The 18,703-nt window shown below is 41.0% G+C and overlaps 1 protein-coding gene across 1 annotated transcript; it reads right to left on the minus strand.

The window, feature by feature from the left end:
- Positions 1 to 1,302: 1,302 nt before the first annotated feature.
- On the minus strand, positions 1,303 to 8,095 carry s100v2 (S100 calcium binding protein V2). The gene is made up of 3 exons (XM_020468274.2): positions 7,653 to 8,095; positions 5,463 to 5,594; positions 1,303 to 2,115 (listed from the first exon to the last, which is right to left on the minus strand). The coding sequence occupies exons 1-3, from the start codon at positions 7,662 to 7,664 to the stop codon at positions 1,945 to 1,947; spliced, it is 315 nt and encodes a 104-aa protein (XP_020323863.1). The 5' UTR covers positions 7,665 to 8,095; the 3' UTR covers positions 1,303 to 1,944.
- Between the last annotated feature and the right edge of the window lie 10,608 nt (positions 8,096 to 18,703).

Below are 18,703 nucleotides of genomic sequence, written 5' to 3' on the forward strand. Positions count from 1 at the left end.
CAATATGGGCCAAGGGGGTGTGGTATATTGACCAATATTTCAAGACTAAGGGCTGTTCTTATGCACAACGTGAAGAGGAGTGCCTGGATACAACTCATGGCTGTGGTACAGTATATTGGCCATAAACCACAAACCCCTGAGTTGCCTTATTGCTATTATAAACTGGTTACCAACATAAATAGAATAGTAAACAAGTATTTTTGCGTCATAGCCGTGGTATATTGTCTGATATACACACACACGGCTAAAATGATGTTTCAGCCAATCATCATCTAGGACCCAAACTACCTGGTTTATAATGAATGTCTCATGTCTATGTTAATCTCTATGGGCAAAATGCTGTTTCAAGAAACATTTGTGTGTGGCATTTAAGTCCATCTCCACTTATTTCACGAAGTAGGCCTAATTGTGATTGGTGTGGTGTGTGGTTATCAGTTATGGGCAATTGTCCAAATAATGAAACATTCATTAACATTTAGGCCATCAAGTTTCCAAACCTGTAAGGAATGTTGTTATATTTAGCACCATTTGCTTTTATTTAGCACAAAACTATATACATCAGAATATGATTCTAGCTAGTATTGGTACAAGCTAATTGACACAACAATGTACAATCATTTCTGAGGGTAATTTCTGTACTATCTATTATATATTCACCCATCTGGGAATTCATCCTTTTGAGTACAGTTCTGGGTTGGTGTGTTGGCTAGGTTCCGTAAGGAATACAAAGGCCTAATTAAGTAAGTAAGTTGCTGGGTTGGCTTTGTTATTTGAATAATTGCGAAGCATCATGTGACTGTAAAAAACTGTATTGTTGACTTAGGAAGATACCATTGCTTTTAGCATTGGCGATTGTAGTTCAGAATTTTAGAATGGCATTCTCCATACAGGGATTCACTGGACCTGCTAGCACTCATGCAAAAAATAATGCTTCTAGTAGCTGTCATGGATGAATGCAAATCTACAAACTGTGAACGTTTAGATAAGATATTCCCATTGAACAATTCAAAATGAGCTGATTCATTAGACAAAGTGATGTTCAGAGGTTGTATGAAAATGTGTAATAAATGCCATTTGTCCAATAGACTTATTTTGCCAAAATGATAATACTGTAGTAAGAATGTAACAATTACACACTGAATACAATGTGTGCTGTATAGTTGTGACAACTATACACCTAGTTCATACATTGAAATATGTATATGATGATTTTTTTTGTTTGATCACAAAACGTATTTTGCGAAATGCTAATCTGTCGATTAATGATGAAAGTGCTAATTCAACCAAAATAAATCATAATAATGGTGGTCACCATTGTTGCAATATTTTATTAGAACATTTTTGGTCATGTTTTACGATGTTATTACAATGGCCAGTATAAAGAGAATTACAAAGTATAAATACAAAACTGCAATACCACAGTGGGGAAAACATTGTTTAAGGAAACATGCTATGGGGACACTGCATCACCAGCACTGTATGTATGAGACTACTGGTGGCTCAAAGGTGCTATCCACTAATGTGTACTGCCATATGTAAATTCATATTTATTTCTTGCAAAGCACCTAAAGCTGGCTCATGGTTTTCTGATTTCACTTTGGGTCATACGTCATCTAAGGATTCTTTGTAGTGGTTACACTGGTAGTAGGCCAAAAGGAAAGCCGTTCAGGGTTTTTTGGATGGAAAGACCAACACTTATAACACTCAGGGAGTACAACAAAAATCCTGTAAACCAAGTGGTATAGAGCTAAGAGATGAGCACTGCTGGCACTACCAAGCATGAGAGATGTACATAAAAAGGCCTGTCGTGGAGGGGGTGAGTACTATGTGAGTGTCCAGGACTGGATGGGAGCAGTACGGTGAGAAGGGGTACGGACACTGGGTGGGATACTATGAGGCTGTCTGGTTCCCCCTGGCTCACACCACCATCAGAAGACATGGACCTCACAGGAGCACACAGCTGCACTTGGACACCTTCTCGCTGCTGAGAAGACCATGCTGCGTGGTGGCCAGTGACTGGATCAAGCCCCAGAAGTGTTTGAAGGTGATTCCCTCGCCGTCCGACACACCCATCTGTCTCATCACCTCACCCAGGCCTTGCTCTGAGCCTCCAGTCTGGGGGAGCGAGGGAGCACAAAAACAACTCTTCATTATATGGACACAGTATTTTACCTATTGACAGGCAATAAGAAATAAAGTAATCATGCATAGACATGTATTAGAAGCAAGTTAGCAATTAGTCTATTGCACTTTTGAGAGTATAACATTGTTGCCTACGTTACTCAGTAGGTTACGTTCATAACAGTACTGCTATTCCAAGCAGTAATTATTATATCAATAATTAAACTGAATAACTACTGTCAACATGTTTGACTTCAAAATCTACTATTGGCATCTCTTCAACTGTATGCAGCTGTATAAATACAGCATGTGAGTACTTTGTCAACTAACTGTGTCACGTTTCAGGCTTTGTTACCCTCTAGTGGTTATAAACATCCCTTTTTCAGGACCCTATCTTTCAAAGATAACTTTTAAAAATCAAAATAACTTCACAGATCTTCATTGTAAAGGGTTTAAACACTGTTTACCATGCTTGTTCAATGAACCATAAACAATTAATGAACATGCACCTGTGGAATGGTCGTTAAGACACTAAACAGCTTACAAACAGTAGGCAATTATGGTCACAGTTCTGAAAACTTAGGACACTAAAGTGGCCTTTCTACTTATTCTGAAAAACACCAAAAGAAAGATGCCCAGGGTCCCTGCTCATCTGCGCGAACGTGCCTTAGGCATGCTGCAAGGAGGCATGAGGAGTGCAGATGTGGCCTGGGCAATATATTGCAATGTCCGTACTGTGAGACCTCTAAGACAGCGCTACAGGGAGACAGGATGGACTGCTGATCGTCCTCGCAGTGGCAGACCATGTGTAACAACACCTGGACTGAGGGCTTGTAGGCCTGTTGTAAGGCAGGTCCTCACCAGACATCACCGGCAACAACATCGCCTATGGGCACAAACCCACAGTCGCAGGACCAGACAGGACTGGCAAAAAGTGCTCTTCACTGACGTGTCGCGGGTTTATCTCACCAGGGGTGATGGTCGGATTCGCGTTTATCGTCGAAGGAATGAGTGTTACACCGAGAACTGTACTCTGGAACGGGATCGATTTGGAGGTGCAGGGTCAGTCATGGTCTGGGGTGGTGTGTCACAGCATCATCGGACTGAGCTTGTCATTGCAGGCAATCTCAACGCTGTGCGTTACAGGGAAGACATCCTCCTCCCTTATGTGGTACCCTTCCTGTAGGCTCATCCTGACATGACCTTCCAGCATGACATTGCCACCAGCTATACTCCTCATTCTGTGCGTGATTTCTTGCAAGACAGGAATGTCAGTGTTCTGACATGGCCAGCGAAGAACCCAGATCTCAATCTCATTGAGGATCGGAGGGTGAGGGTTAGGGCCATTTCTCCAGAAATGTCCGGGAGTGGGGTAACATCTCACAGCAAGAACTGGTAAATCTGGTGCAGTCCATGAGGAGGAGATGCACTGCAGTACTTAATGCAGCTGGTGGCCACACCAGATACTGACTGTTACTTTTGGTTTTGACTCCCCCTTTGTTCAGGGACACATTATTCCATTTCTGTTAGTCACATGTCTGTGGAACTTGTTCAGTTTATGTCTCAGTTGTTGAATCTTGTCATGTTCATACAAATATTTACACATGTTAAGTTTGCAGAAAATAAACGCAGTTGACAGTGAGAGGACGTTTCTTTTTTTGCTGAGTTTAGATGTCTTAAAGTAACGATGGAAAGCATTCCAGCTGACTACCTCATGAAGCTGGTTGAGAGAATACCAAGAGTGTGCAAAGCTGTCATCAAGGCGAAGAGTGACTACTTTGAAGAAACTCAAATAAAAAATATATTTGGATTTGTTTAACACTTTTCTGGTTACTACATGATTCCATGTGTTATTTCATAGTTTTGATGTCTTCACTATTAATCTACAATGTAGAAAATAGTAAAAATAAAGAAAAGCCTTGAACGAGTAGTTGTGTCCAAACTCTTGACTAGTACTGTCAATATTTACAAAAACATATATGGGGGATTGGAAATGAAGCAGACAATTACATTGATGGACGCTACAATCTATATTCAATATTAAAGCTGATCTAGCCCCCCCCCAACAAAAAAAGTATAATAAAAAATATGACCTAAAACATTGTAGTTACTCCACAATACTAACCTAAATTACAGATTGAAAAGAAGGATGCCTGTACAGAATATGCATCCTGTTTGCAACAAGGTACTTAAGTAATACTACAAAATATGACATTGAATGTTCTTGAGTGGCCTAGTTAAGGTTTGACTTAAATCGGCTTGAAAATCTATGGCAAGACCTGAAAATGGATGTCTAGCAATGATCAACAATCAAAAACAAATGAATCCATTTTGAATTCAGGCTGTAACACCACAAAATGCGGAATAGATTTTAATTCTGAAATGTGATAAAGCTGCCAGCCAGGCACATGCAAACACAGTGGATATTTCTGTCTGCTGGAAACAATAGGAAATTGATTTGGGAAAATATTTCCTGTCCTGAACGCTGCACCACAGCTGAGACAATATAAAGAGCTGTTTCCTGGAATCCCATTTAAATTATGTGATCATTACTTTTCCTTTGAAATAGACTCTGGTTTTGGATAAGTCTAAGACTGGACATAATGAAAAACATATGGACTTGGTAATTAAACATAATTTTCACTTCAACAGTTGTGTATAATGCCCCCTCCTCTTGACCTCAATTGCCTTTCACAACAAATATGTCCTAGCTGTTGTGGCTAACTATTGTGTAGCAGAAACGCTGTAATTGGTTGTCGCGTTTATGGTGGATGAAGTCGACTTGGTGCAAGGAGTCATTTTACAATAAAACAATTTTCTGCTCTTCATTAGGAAAACAGTTATTTATTTATCTGTCAGTTTGTTTCAGCCCCTCTAGATGAAAGATCAACCTTGAGCCTTCCTCACTTGCTCATGTATTTGAACCGGCCATTTCCTGTTTTTCAAAAGCATAGCTATCTTTGTCACCCTCTGGTAGATTCATACTCGTCCTGGAAAACCGCCTTGGGCCTGAGACAACTAAGCAGCCAGTTCCAACATGAATACATGGCAAGATACATTGGCCTTTTCAGTGATTGAAATAAAGCTTGTTTAAAACTCAATTGGTGACTGAAGCACAGTAGATCACATAAATCGTGGATTTGTATTGAACCTGGCAACCAACGCCTACAGGCCTTTCCTGAGTGTTTGTTTGGGAGTCATAGGATGTGGCGTGTACTGTATGTGTGTGGTTGAGTGGGGGGGGGTAGTAAGAGTCAGAGTCACGCCCTACTGGTAGAATCAATGGCAGGTGTGGCCGAGGAGGGCGAGGGCAATGGAGTCGACAGTTGCTGCTTATGTACCTTGACTAAGTTGGGCAGCTGGGAGGAGAGGAGGTCTTTGAACTCTTTGGTTTGGAGCGTGGGACCTTTATTGGCCGCAGCGGCATGGAACTTTGTGACCAAAGTGTTGATGGCCTTTTCCAGGTCGGAGTGCTGCGCCAGAGGAGGAGAAATAAACGAGTTAGGGTGGGGGGATCAAATAATATAACAATAACAAAAGCATTATCTGACAGTACTTTGAAGTTCATTATGTGACGTTTATTATTATAATAGATCATTAAGAAAGAAAGTTAACATATTCATCAGACAGACTCCCCAGGTGAGTGCTGAAGTGTACCGACCTCCACTCAATTTAGTCCCAAATACCAAAACAATCAGACACACTCACATCCGCCCTCAAGTGCATATCCAGCATGCCTCCATGCGTCGGAAGTTTACGCAAAGACGACACTCCGATGTTTAACCCTGTCCTTGAGTGACTGTTCGAACAACACTGCAGCATTCTTCTCCGCACAAATCACGCACTGCTCCATTCAGTTAATTAACTTGTGTTTGTATTGCACCTTTCACGAGTATCAGTGTTACTGAAAGCTTGGTGGTTAACCAAAGAATTGTGAGAAACAATACGAGAACAGTTATACTCCAACAAGATCAGTTAAACTTCCAGGTTGCAAATGACATGTTTGAAAAGTAGACCTTATGTTTGGCAGTGGAATATGAAACTGTGTCACACAGACTTGTTATGTTGGTCATTGTGAAGGACATCATTCCATACTCTCTTTAAATGAAGAACCAAACACCCAATCTATTGTAACTGTTGTTTTTTTTGTTCATACTACTTTTTATTTATATCCTAAATCACTAACATTAAATAACTGTTCAGGGACTTTGCTATGTCACTCACCCCTATTCAAATAGATATTTGAATATGCTATTGAAATGTGAGCATCTGTGGGTGGGTCGGGAGGAGAAGCTTCAGTAATGAGAGACTATTGGAAGGCAAATTGAGACAACTTGTCTACATGTAGAAGGTACTTGAAATACCTGCAGGTTGGTAGCTACAGTATGACAGCTCAACCCCTCACTGTTGATTTTCAGGGTGTGCCAGGGGCGGAGTCCTGGGCCAGATGGGCTGTTCAATTTTTAGCCCATTGGGTCTGTCTAATTTAGATTTTTCACGCAAAATGAACTGGCTAATAATGGGGGCCTAACGGGGGAAATGGCCCAATGTGGGGGCCTCAAGGAAAAACTTGGCCAGTGTCTTAGAAATGCCAGGTCCGATTTATGGTCCGTGCCCGATTCGTGCATGAGAGGCTTGGGAAACAGGGTGAGGAATCAGTGGTGATCCTTCAAACTGTATTCTCCCAAACACTAAAACAAATTCGTTGACACATCCAAAAACAAAGTTGTTGTTTCAGTTGTCAGGGTAGGAGAAAAAGTAGAATAAAAAGCCTGACTCACTAGGCCACCATACAAATCTCGTGGTAGGCCTAATCCTACTACAGTGTTCATTTTGTAACGTTTCCACAAATAACCTTAGCTCACAGCAGCCAACAAAAGTCATAAAATTGATACAGTAAGTAACAATGATACGGCGCTTGCTAACCGACAGTAAGTATCTCATTGTATGAATGTCTATCTGTATTTCTGTTCGTCTAGCTGTCATCCCTCACACACTGGCCTATATTCAAAGAACGTTTCTGTGTCCTAGGCCATGGGGACAGAATCTGAATGGACTGATTGCCACCCCGTGCTTTCCATTTCCATACACGGTCTCTGTCTATAGACACAACTGAGAATAGCTCATTGCTCCCTCGTCAACATATGGCCTAGATTAATTTGTTATTGGCCATATTCTTTGATGCTGTTCTAGCATGCACACTGATCAGCGCATTGAAATTATAACTTGTAAACTCGCGTTAAGAGTGCATATAAAGTAGGCTATATGCAAACGCGCCTATACAAATAATACGATCTCATGGACTGTGTCATGATGGAAATTGGATAGCATAATATGTCAATGGAATTTTGGTTAAACTACATCTTGTGCCACTTCCAACGGTAATCAGAACGATGCGTAGAAGTTGGGGGAAGTTATCACCAAAAGAATGCAACAACTCCATTCCTTGCTTCTAGGACGAGATAAGCCACCATCTCTTCAAGTGCAACGTTTTGACAAGTGCTGATTTTAAAATGGTATAGTAGGCCTACCTGTTCAGCCATTTGGATCGTTTTGTGCTGTCCTTTTTCAAAGTAAAGTTTTCTCTCTGCGACGTTCGGTATGCTAATTGTTACTTTTCTCGCTCAGTGTTCCATTGCTTCCTAAATCCTCCCACTCCCCCAAAAAAATCCAACTGCAATTCGATTCCACCTTCCGTGTCAGTCGAGAAAGATATGGGGAAAATTATAGTGCGCTCAGTGTAACTCGATGCATTGGGACTGTAAACTTCACGAGGCAAAAAGTCTACATGCAGTCATATAGGCCTTTACCACACTTCTTTAACTATTATTGCGAAGTTCTCTTTTGTTTCGAAGTGTTCCACGTTTTGCAGAGAGTAGCCTACAGAGTTGTGCGTTTAAAATGTAGGCTATTCAAGAATAGAGCCCGCGAGTGCGTCACTAAACATCTGGAAACATTTAGCAAAAGTTGAAAGAGTCTGCAAGTTTAGGCTGGAGTTTTTCTTTATTGTGGCAAATTTTAACCCCTCAAGCCTACCTATTTTTATGCAGTTTCTGTAAAGCTTTGAATATCCACCAAAATAATACATTTCTCAATGTTGTAAGAAACCTTTATGAACCATGCATGGACGGTCCCCATTGGACATTTTTTTTCGAGGACGTTTATAATAAAAGTAGTTTGTCACTGTCCGTTCCGATTTCCATTAGCCCTACATTCACTTTGATAAGTCATCAGAGGTTGAGAAGGAAATGCTGGAAAAAGCGATGCGCTCACAATGAACAGGCGCGACCACATTCTTGAAATCCGGTTTCCTGACTATAGAGACAGAGGGGTGGGCAAACATGGGACTAGATAAAACTGGATCTATCCATTGCCTTTGTTTTTAGGCCATTGTTGAAATGATAGATCCCTTTAATGAGCATTTATCCTCTGCCAAGTTAATCCATCCACCTGACAGGTATGGCATATCAAGAAGCTGATTAAACAGCATGATTATTACACAGGTGCACCTTGTGCTGGGACAATAAAAGGCCACCCTAAAATGTGCAGTTTTAGTACACAGCACAATGCCACAGATGTCTCAAGTTTTGAGGGAGTGTGCTATTGGCATGCTGACTGCAGGAATGTCCACCAGAGCTGTTGCCAGATAATTTCATGTACATTTTTCTACCATAAGCCATTTCCAACATCGTTTTAGAGAATTTGGCAGTACTTCCAACCAGCCTCACAACCTTAGACCACGTGTATGGTGTTGAGTGGGCGATTCGTTTGCTTATGTCAAGGTTGTGAACAGAGTGCCCCATGGTGGCGGTGGGGTTAGGGCATGGGCAAGCATAAGCTACAGACAACGAACACAACTGCATTTTAAAATCGATGGCAATTTAAATGCAGAGATACCATGACGAGATCCTGAGGCCCATTGTCGTGCCATTCATCCGCCATCATTTCAGCATGATAACCAGACATATCTGGTTATCATGGTTAGCATACTCACCAGACATATCACCCATTGAGCATGGTTGAGATGCTCTGGATCAACGTGTACGACAGCGTGTTCCAGTTCCCGCCAATATCCAGCAACTTCGCACTGCCATTGAAGAGGAGTGCACAATATTCCACAGGCCACAATCAACAGCCTGGTCAACTCTATGCGAAGGGGGTGTGTCGCGCTGCATGAGGCGAATGGTGGTCACACCAGATACTGACTGGTTTTCTGATACACGCCCCTAACTTTAAAAAAAGGTATCTGTGACCAACAGATGCATATCTGTATTATAAGTCATGTGAAATCCATAGATTTGGGCATAATTCATTTATTTCAATTGGCTGATGTCCTTATATGAACTGTAACTCAGTAAATTGTTGCATGTCGCATTTAGATATTTATTCTGTATACTTCCAGTGGCTACGGGTCTGTGCATAAATTGTCATAGGCCTACTGAGGTGTTTACATGAAAACCAGTTAACCAGGATCTTCATTATGCTACCACAATGGAGAGGCCTAAATCTAGCCTAAATACTGGATCTGCACAGTCGGGTCCAAGCCAATGATTTATAATAGATGACTGATACGGGCGCTGTGTTGAAGCCACCATACCTCCATCTTTGCACTCCCCCACTTTGTAAAAAAATACTATTTTGGAAGCTCTAGAAATGCACGTCTACATTAATTCTTGACACATTTATTCTATTACATATACTTTAATGCATACTTTTAAATTATATTATGTGAGCTAAACACAAAAAAAAATTATATACATTTTAAGAAAATACCCCTTAAACTATTGAAATTACTCATGTTGCTGTCCCCATGACAACCCCCAAAATGCTTAAAACCATTTAATTTTGTCCTCGAAACATTTAATTGAAATCCTGTAGAATAACATGAATTCCTATGGAGGACTGCTCCAGCTGGGGAGCGGCAATATGGCTGACCGGTGGCTTCAAAGCCTCTCAATTGCCAATACATAGAATAATCAATCCAGGGTTTATATACATCATTGGTCCAAACCTGTTGCTTCGCACTACCACCCACCTCTGTTAAACACATGCTTGTAAAAACGAATTAATGTCATAATCGAAGACCACAGTAAAACGCTTAATGTGTCTCTAGAATGGGCAGCTGTTTGGTTTCACATGCGGGTTCAATAGCGCCTGGTATCCCTGGGGAGAAGGGTGTGTCCTCCCTTTCGAGCTTTCGAGCCATTCCTCCTCGTTGTCTTCCAGAAAAACAGACACCACGCCCAAATTTGAGAAGACACGGGATCAAGTGGATTTAAGAGCCTGATTAGCCCTAACTGAGGTATCTGTCAATGTCTCTGGTACGATGTCTCATTGCAGAGAAGTTTAGGCCTATGTTGAAATGACACTGTTCAGGAGACTAAAGGGATGGCCTACACCAGAGCTATTCAACTATATTCTAACAGGGGCCAGACGTAAAAAAGGTTCATTGCAAGGGGGCCGGACATTTTCCACTTGCGATTATTCTTCGGAAGAACTGTTTAAAAAAAGCAACGCGCACACACCAATAAAGCACTTTTATTAACATTAAATGTTGCTAAAAGTATTTAGCAAAGAAGTGGAGGCCTCTCAACCAACGTGACTCGAGGTGCACCCAAAACAGTTGATAATAATTGAAAAGGAAAAGGCACAAATGCTCGCTCACTGTTTTTTAAATGTAATTTAAACAACAATTACAAGCTTATTAAAACGAATTAGGTCATTTTAAAATCGTTTGAAAACGAAGCATCTCAATAAATAATGCAAAGTCATATCAAATCAGGTAATGACAAAATCCAATCTGAAGGCAGTATGCTTTGAATTAATTTCCTTCAGTCATTATGTGTGTGTTTTTTTATACACAATTCCTTCCAAAGAGTCATTGTGAGCATGAGAAGGGCACATGAGAAGGTCACATAGATGGGTTCCTGAGACTTGTAGCATTCAGGAAGAGGGTCATAATATTTTGTACAAACTTTAGAGCCAAGTTCATGTGAAGAAAAAACATACTCGGAGATAAAATTATATTTAATGACCTTAAGATTAAAAACTCACTAAGAAGGAAGGAAAGTACAGTATGAGTATAATAAATAACTTATACAAGCAACTTCATACAAGACACACACACACACACACAAAATTACTCATATACAGATATGATTTTGGGTAGGAAACAGGCACACACTCTGGAACAGGCAATTCGGTGCAGTCTTACAGTCTTCCACATAATTCACTTTCAGACAGTCATGCCCTTTGTGTTGCAATAGTGTCATTATCTGTAGTCTCATTCCAATGTCTCTGCATGCATTGGTCTGTCTGTCTGTCTGTCTGTCCGTCCGTCCGTCCGTCCATCCGTATCTGTCTGTTACTTGATAAGTCTGAAAAGAGCGATTTGAACTGTTTGGACTACCTTTCAGTTCTTTGACGAAGTCTGTCTGTGCTTGTATAGTCTTGAGTCCTTAACTGACTGAGTCTCATAGATTAAATATGGTGCAGCAATTTGGGGGCGTCGTATCAAACTCTTGGTCTCATGCTCAAGGCAAACAGGCTGACCACAGACCCAGTATTTGTAACTTTTTTGGTAGTTCTGGTTATGTGCTTACCAGGTTATTCAAATATGTAAATATTTTGATTGCTTCCACAAGGACATCATATCACTTATATTTTCAATCAGAATTATGTTTCACTATGAAAGAGAGAGAGAGATACTGTTAGATTTTTTTCAAGTGAACCCAAAAAACAACCAGCCAAACAACTTTTCCTCTCCCTTTTGGCACCTCATTATTACGGAATGCCAGAACCTGTTAAAACTTGCAGCACAGTGAATTCACTATGTTCCGGTCTTGTTTGCATACTTGGCCATAGATATCGCTGCAACTTATGTGTGGCTCAACACCCTGTCATGAGGTGATGATTTCCTGCTACCCTCATCCTCTACCCTTGAGGAAACATCAGGCACCCGACAGGGCATAGAAGGTAGCACAATTTAAATACAGAACAGGCAGCATTATCACTATCAATCCTCAGGTGCTGCATTCCAGCTGGTTTTCATTTCCCCCTGTACCTGATTGATTAAGCAATAACTGTCCCGAGGGGGTGTGGTATATTGGCCAATATACCACTTTTTTTTAGGCAGAACATCAACCGGAGTGCCTGGATACATCCCTTAGCCGTGGTATATTGGCCATACACAACAAACCCCCGAAGTGCCTTATTGCTATTATAAATCAAGTCAAACAACATTTTATTTGCCACATGCACCGAATACAACAAGTGTAGACTTTACAGTGAAATGCTTACTTACAAGCCCTTTCCCAACAAAGCATTTAAAAAGTAAGAAGATTAGCAAAAAGATCAAAAGAAAATAGCTAAACAATGAAATAACAATAACAAGGCTATATACAAGAATTTCCGGTTAAGGTTAGGGGAAGGGTAATTTCTGGTTTGGTTAAGTGATTGATTGAAGTACTTTGTCCATGTAGGTTACAAGTAGAATGTCCAGGTAGCCATTTTATTAAATGTTCAGCAGTCTTATGGCTTTGGGGTAGAAGCTGTACAGGAGACTTTTGGTCCCAGACTTGGCGCTCCGGTACCGCTTGCCGTGCGGTAGCAGAGAGAACAGTCTATGACTTGGTGACTAGAGTCTTTGACCATTTTTTGGGCCTTCCTCTGACACCGCCTGGTATATAGGTCCTGGATGTCAGGAAGCTTGGTCCCAGTGATGAACTGGGCTGTACGCACTAACCTCTGTTGCGCCATACGGTCAGATGCCGAAGGTATTCAGTTTCAGTACAGCGGAAAATGAAATGCCAACAGTTACTGTAGTTCATTTTTGTTTATTTAAGAAAATACAAAGTGTTGGTATTTCTGATTCCATATATGATCATGAATCATATAATGCCTGATGAGAGCTCAATCAGGAATTCCAACACTTTGTATTTTCTCAGACATTGTGTCGGCCTATGCTTTAATGTTTTCTTACAGAGAAAAATATGCTCACTTGTGTAACTCTCATAAAGGTGAGGTGTCTGTAGCACTCTACTTTTTTGGGTGTTTCCCTCTTCCTCCGGTGGTAGGAATACTAGGGTGATGTATCCTTAAATGGGTCAACATGTTTGAGGCATCAGGTAGCTGCGTAGGTTGTTCTGGTTGAGCAATGCCAACATACTGTCCACTGCCATTGTAATCTACTGAAAAGTCAAACATTTCCCAAATTTGAGATTTAAATGGAGAATCCTTCTGGTTAATCAACCCCACCACTCACCATCGTACAGAACTAGTTCCCGACAGCGCCTCACAAAAGGACAGCTTGAAATGTGGCAATTAAGATTATAATTTTGATTGCAACGTGGGCATAGTAGAGGTGTTGACGGTTTCAACAGACGCAAAATTCCGAGATCCGACCCAGGACTCGAGCAGGTCCGACGTCCTTAATTCAGACTTTTGTCTCGGACTCGGGTCTGGTCTGATATACCTGTAACGGGTCTCGGGTATGTGCAATTAAAATGTATTTACCGACTGGACCAATTGCAACTCGATAAAACGTATATAGCTTATGTCCAGCTGAAACTGGTTCTGGCTGCTCGCCTGCTGCTGAGGAGAGTGAGAGAGAGAGCGAGAGAGAGATAGTGAGAGAGAGAGCGAGAGAGTAAAAAGAGTATTGGCTTAGGCTACTTTTGATTGCGAAGACGTTTTTCCTTTAAATAAAATGAAAGTTAGAGGAGAAAGAGTATAGTGAAAAGAAGCCAACAAGGGGATTTTTTTTATATTGCTACAGCAGGCCTATGAAGGCATTGTGCATCGGCACTCCAAACGAATCTGATAGTTGAACTTGAGGTGAGGAAGAATGTTTTAGGCCTACCAGAGTTACTGTAACGGCTTTCTTCTTGGGAAGGAGAGGCGGACCAGAACGCAGCGTGGTTAGAGTTATTTTAATAAAGTAACTCAACATGAACAGAATGCAAAACAATAAATGTGAAAACCGAACAGTCTTATCTGGTGCATAGACACAAGGACAAGAAACAATCACCCACAAAACCCAACACAAAACAGGCTACCTAAATATGGTTCCCAATCAGAGACAATGACTAACACCTGCCTCTGATTGAGAACCATATCAAGCCAAACACAGAAACTGACAAACTAGACACACAACATAGAATGCCCACCTAGCTCATGTCCTGACCAACACTAAAACAAGGAAAACACACAAGACCTATGGTCAGAACGTGACAGTTACTCCTTTAATCAAAAAATATAATGCTTAACTTTATATATAAATATTCTGATCGAAAATTCATGAATTAGTCTTCTGTAAGCCTATATCTGTATATTTCCACTAGATGTTGGAACATTGCTACGGGGACTTGCTTCCATTCAGCCACAAGAGCATTAGTGAGGTCGGGCATTGATGTTCACGTTTATTGTCCTTATTAAACATGTTGAACACTAACCACGCTGCATTTTGGTCCTCCTCTCCTTCAACGGAAGAAAACCGTTACAGTTACAGACTGAATTCCAAAAGGATGAAATATAATTTTACACACATTTACTCACAATACCCCATAATGACAAAGTGAAAACATTTTCAGAATTTTTTCAATTATATTGAAAATGAAATAAATAAATATATAATTTACACAAGTATTCACAGCCCTGAGTATATACATGCTGGAACCACATTTGGCAGCAATTACAGCTGTGAGTCTCTAAGAGCTTTGCACATCTGGATTTGTACAATATTTGTAAATTATTCTTTAAAAAATTCTTCAAGCTCTGTCAAGTTGGTTGTTCATTGCAAGACAGCCATTTTCAAGTCTTGCCATAGAGTCTTGCCAAGTCAAAACTGTAATAAGGCCACTCAGGAACATTCACTGTCGTCCCAGTGTATATTTAGTCTTTGGTTTTTGGTTATTGTCCTGCTGAAAGGTGAATTTGTCTTCCAGCGTCTGTTGAAAAGCAGACTGAACCAGGTTTTCCTCCAGTATTTAGCCTGTGCTTAGATCTATTCTATTTATTTTTATCCCACCCAAAAAATCCCAAGTCCTTCACTGTCAAACACTCCCTAAAATCGAATATTCCCTGTGATATGTAACTTTCCAGGGAAGTCAGGAAACAATACACGCAGTCAAAGGCTAGCTTTTTCAAACAGAAATCTGCATCCTGTAGCTCTAACTCCAAAAAGTTTTGGGACACTGTAAAATCCATGGAGAACAAGAGCACCTCCTCCCAGCTGCCCACTGCACTGAGGCTAGGTAACACTTTCACCACTATCCACGATTATCGAGAATTTCAATAAGCCTTTCTCTACGGCTGGCCATTTTTTCCTCCTGGCTACCCCAACCCCGGCCAACAGCTCCGCACCCCCCACAGCTACTTGCCCAAGCCTCCCAGCTTCTCCGTCACCCAAATCCAGATAGCAGATGTTCTGAAAGAGCTGCAAAACCTGGACCCGTACAAATCAGCTGGGCTAGACAATCTGGACCCTCTCTTTCTAAAATTATCCACCGCCATTGTTGCAACCCCTATTACCAGTCTGTTCAACCTCTCTTTCGTATCGTCCGAGATCCCTAAAAATTGGAAAGCTGCCACGGTCATCCCCCTCTTCAAAGGGGGTGACACTCTAGACCCAAACTGTTATAGACCTATAACCATCCTGCCCTGCCTTTCTAAAGTTTTCGAAAGCCAAGTTAATGAACAGATCACTGACCATTTCCCATTGATAAAAGATTGTACTGTGCAGCTGTCTTCATCGACCTGGCCAAGGATTTAGATTCTGTCAATCACCGTAATCTTATCGGCAGACTCAACAGCCTCGGTTTCTCTAATGACTGCCTCGCCTGGTTCACCAACTACTTCTCAGACAGAGGTCAGTGTGTCAAATCGGAGGGCCTGTTGTCCGGACCTCTGGCAGTCTCTATGGGGGTACCACAGGGTTCAATTCTCGGGCCGATTCTTTTCTCTGTATATATCAACGATGTCGCTCTTGCTGGGGGTGATTCCCTGATCCACCTCTACGCAGATGACACCATTCTGTATACATCTAACCCTTCTTTGGACACTGTGTTAACAAACCTCCAAACAAGCTTCAATGCCATACAACACTCCTTCCATGGACTCCAACTGCTCTCAAATGCTTTTCAACCGTTCGCTGCCCGCACCCGCCCGCCCAACATAGCCTCCTTCACTCACGCCGCCAAACATACCCTAGTAAAACTGACTATCCTACCGATCCTCAACTTCGGCGATGTCATTTACAAAATAGCCTCCAACACTCTACTCAGCAAACTGGATGCAGTCTATCACAGTGCCATCCGTTTTGTCACCAAAGCCCCATATACCACCCACCACTGCGACCTGTATGCTCTAGTCGGCTGGGCATTGCTACATATTCATCGCCAGACCCACTGGCTCCAGGTCATCTTTAAGTCTATGCTAGGTAATGCTCCGCCTTATCTCAGCTCACTGGTCTCGAGAACAACACCCACCCGTAGCACGCGCTTCAGCAGGTATATCTCACTGGTCATCACCAAAGCCAACACCTACTTTGGCCACCTTTCCTTCCAGTTCTCTGCTGCCAATGACTGGAACGAATTGCAAAAATCCCTGAAGCTGGAGATTCATATTTCCCTCACTAACTTTAAACATCAGCTATCTGAGTAGCTAACCGATCGCTGCTGCTGTACATAACCCATCTGTATATAGCCCATCCAATCTAACTACCTCATCCCCATATTGTTTTTATTTACTTTTCTGCTCTTTTGCGCACCAGTATTTCTACTTGTACATCATCATCTGCACATCTATCACTCCAGTGTTCATTTGCTAATTTGTAATTAATTCGTAACTATGGCCTATTTATTGCCTTACCTCCTCACGCCATTGGCACACACTGTATATAGACAATCTTTTTTTTCTATTGTGTTATTGACTGTACTTTTATTTATTCCATGTGTAACTCTGGGTTATTGTTTGTGTCGCACTACTTTGCTTTGTCTTGGCCAGGTCGCAGTTGTAAATGAGAACTTGTTCTCAACTAGCCTACCTGGTTAAATAAAGGTGAAATATATATATATATTTTTTAAATAAAAAAAATAACATGATGGAGCCGCCACTGCTCTTGGCTTGTGCCAAGAGCAGTGGTGGCTCCAAACAACATTTTAAACCAGCCTTGGTTTAGTCACTCATTTCATTTTGCTGCAAACTATTTGAATTTTGTACAGAAGAAACATTATCAAAGCTAAAATAATGAATACATCCCATATTTAAATGCATCTCATCTAGTTGAAGTGCTGCAATGTGAAAGAAACTCTTTGTGCAAGTCCTCGTTGGTCATTGCCTGCCTCATCTGCTTGATCCTGATCTTCCATTGGAGATCGTTTCGTTTCAAGCATCACTGCTCAACTGATAATTGTACGAGAGATTAGATAGTCATTCAAAAAACCATGCAACATATTATGTGACTTGTTAAGCAAATGTTTACTGCTGAACTTATTTATGCTTGCAATGACAAAGGGATTGAATAATTATTGACCCAGTACATTTTAGCTTTACATTTTTTATTAATAAAAAATGTATAATCTCAGGACATAATTCCACTTTGATATTATGGGGTATTGCGTGTAGGCCAGTGACACAAAATCTAAATGTAATTAATTTAAAATTCAGGCTGTAACACAACACAATGTGGAAAAAGTCAAGGGGTGTGAATACTTTCAGAAGGCAGTGTTTATCGACTGAATGGATTCCGCTAGTGCAGTGGTATTCAAACTTTTTCAGCGGGGACCACATTTTCTTCTCAAGAATTTCTCACAACCCCACCTCAAATCTAATGACACAACCTTAAAATTGATACATTAAAATTTTTATCATCTTCAATTCATTACATTTTCATCTCTTATCAAAATGAAAAGAAACGAATGAATACATTTACTCAATAACATTATCTTCCTCAAAAACTTTTGCATATTGTCCCATACAATAATCTGTACTCCCAACATTTTTTTCCTAAAAAAATAAAGATACTTTAAGTGTACAAACATGATGAACACCTGCTCTTTCCATGACATAGACTGACCAGGTGAATCCAGGTGAAAGCTTTGATCGCTTATTGATGCCACCTGTTAAATCCACTTCAATCAGTGTAGGAGACAAGTCACACTAGGATTTGTAAGCCTTGAGACAATTGAGATGTTCAATTCAGAGGGTGAATGAGCAAGACAAAAGATTGAAGTGCCTTTGAACGGGGTATGGTAGTAAATGCCAGACGTGCCGGTTTGTTGTCAAGAACTGCAACGCTGCAGTTTTTTTCACGCTCAACAGTTTCCCATGTGTATCAAGAATGGTCCACCACCCAAGGGACATCCAGTCAACTTGGCACAACAACTCTAGGAAGCATTGGAGTCAACATGGGCCAGCATCCCAGTGGAACACTTTTGACACCTTGTAGAGGCCATGCCCTGACAAATTGAGGCTGTTCTGGGGGCAAAGGGGGTAGGTGCAACTTAATATTAAGAAGGTGTTCTTAATGTTTTGTACACTCTCATAAAGAGTATAATCTCATAAAACATTTTTTAAAAGTCTC

This window comes from Oncorhynchus kisutch, linkage group LG14 (genome assembly GCF_002021735.2).
Source record: "Oncorhynchus kisutch isolate 150728-3 linkage group LG14, Okis_V2, whole genome shotgun sequence".
Lineage (NCBI taxonomy): Eukaryota > Metazoa > Chordata > Actinopteri > Salmoniformes > Salmonidae > Oncorhynchus > Oncorhynchus kisutch.

Coding starts and splice junctions, on each gene's coding strand:
- s100v2 (XM_020468274.2), bottom strand. Junction 2,116..5,462: donor AGCTGCCCAACTTAGTCAAG/GTACATAAGCAG, acceptor TCGCTCCCCCAG/ACTGGAGGCTCAGAGCAAGG.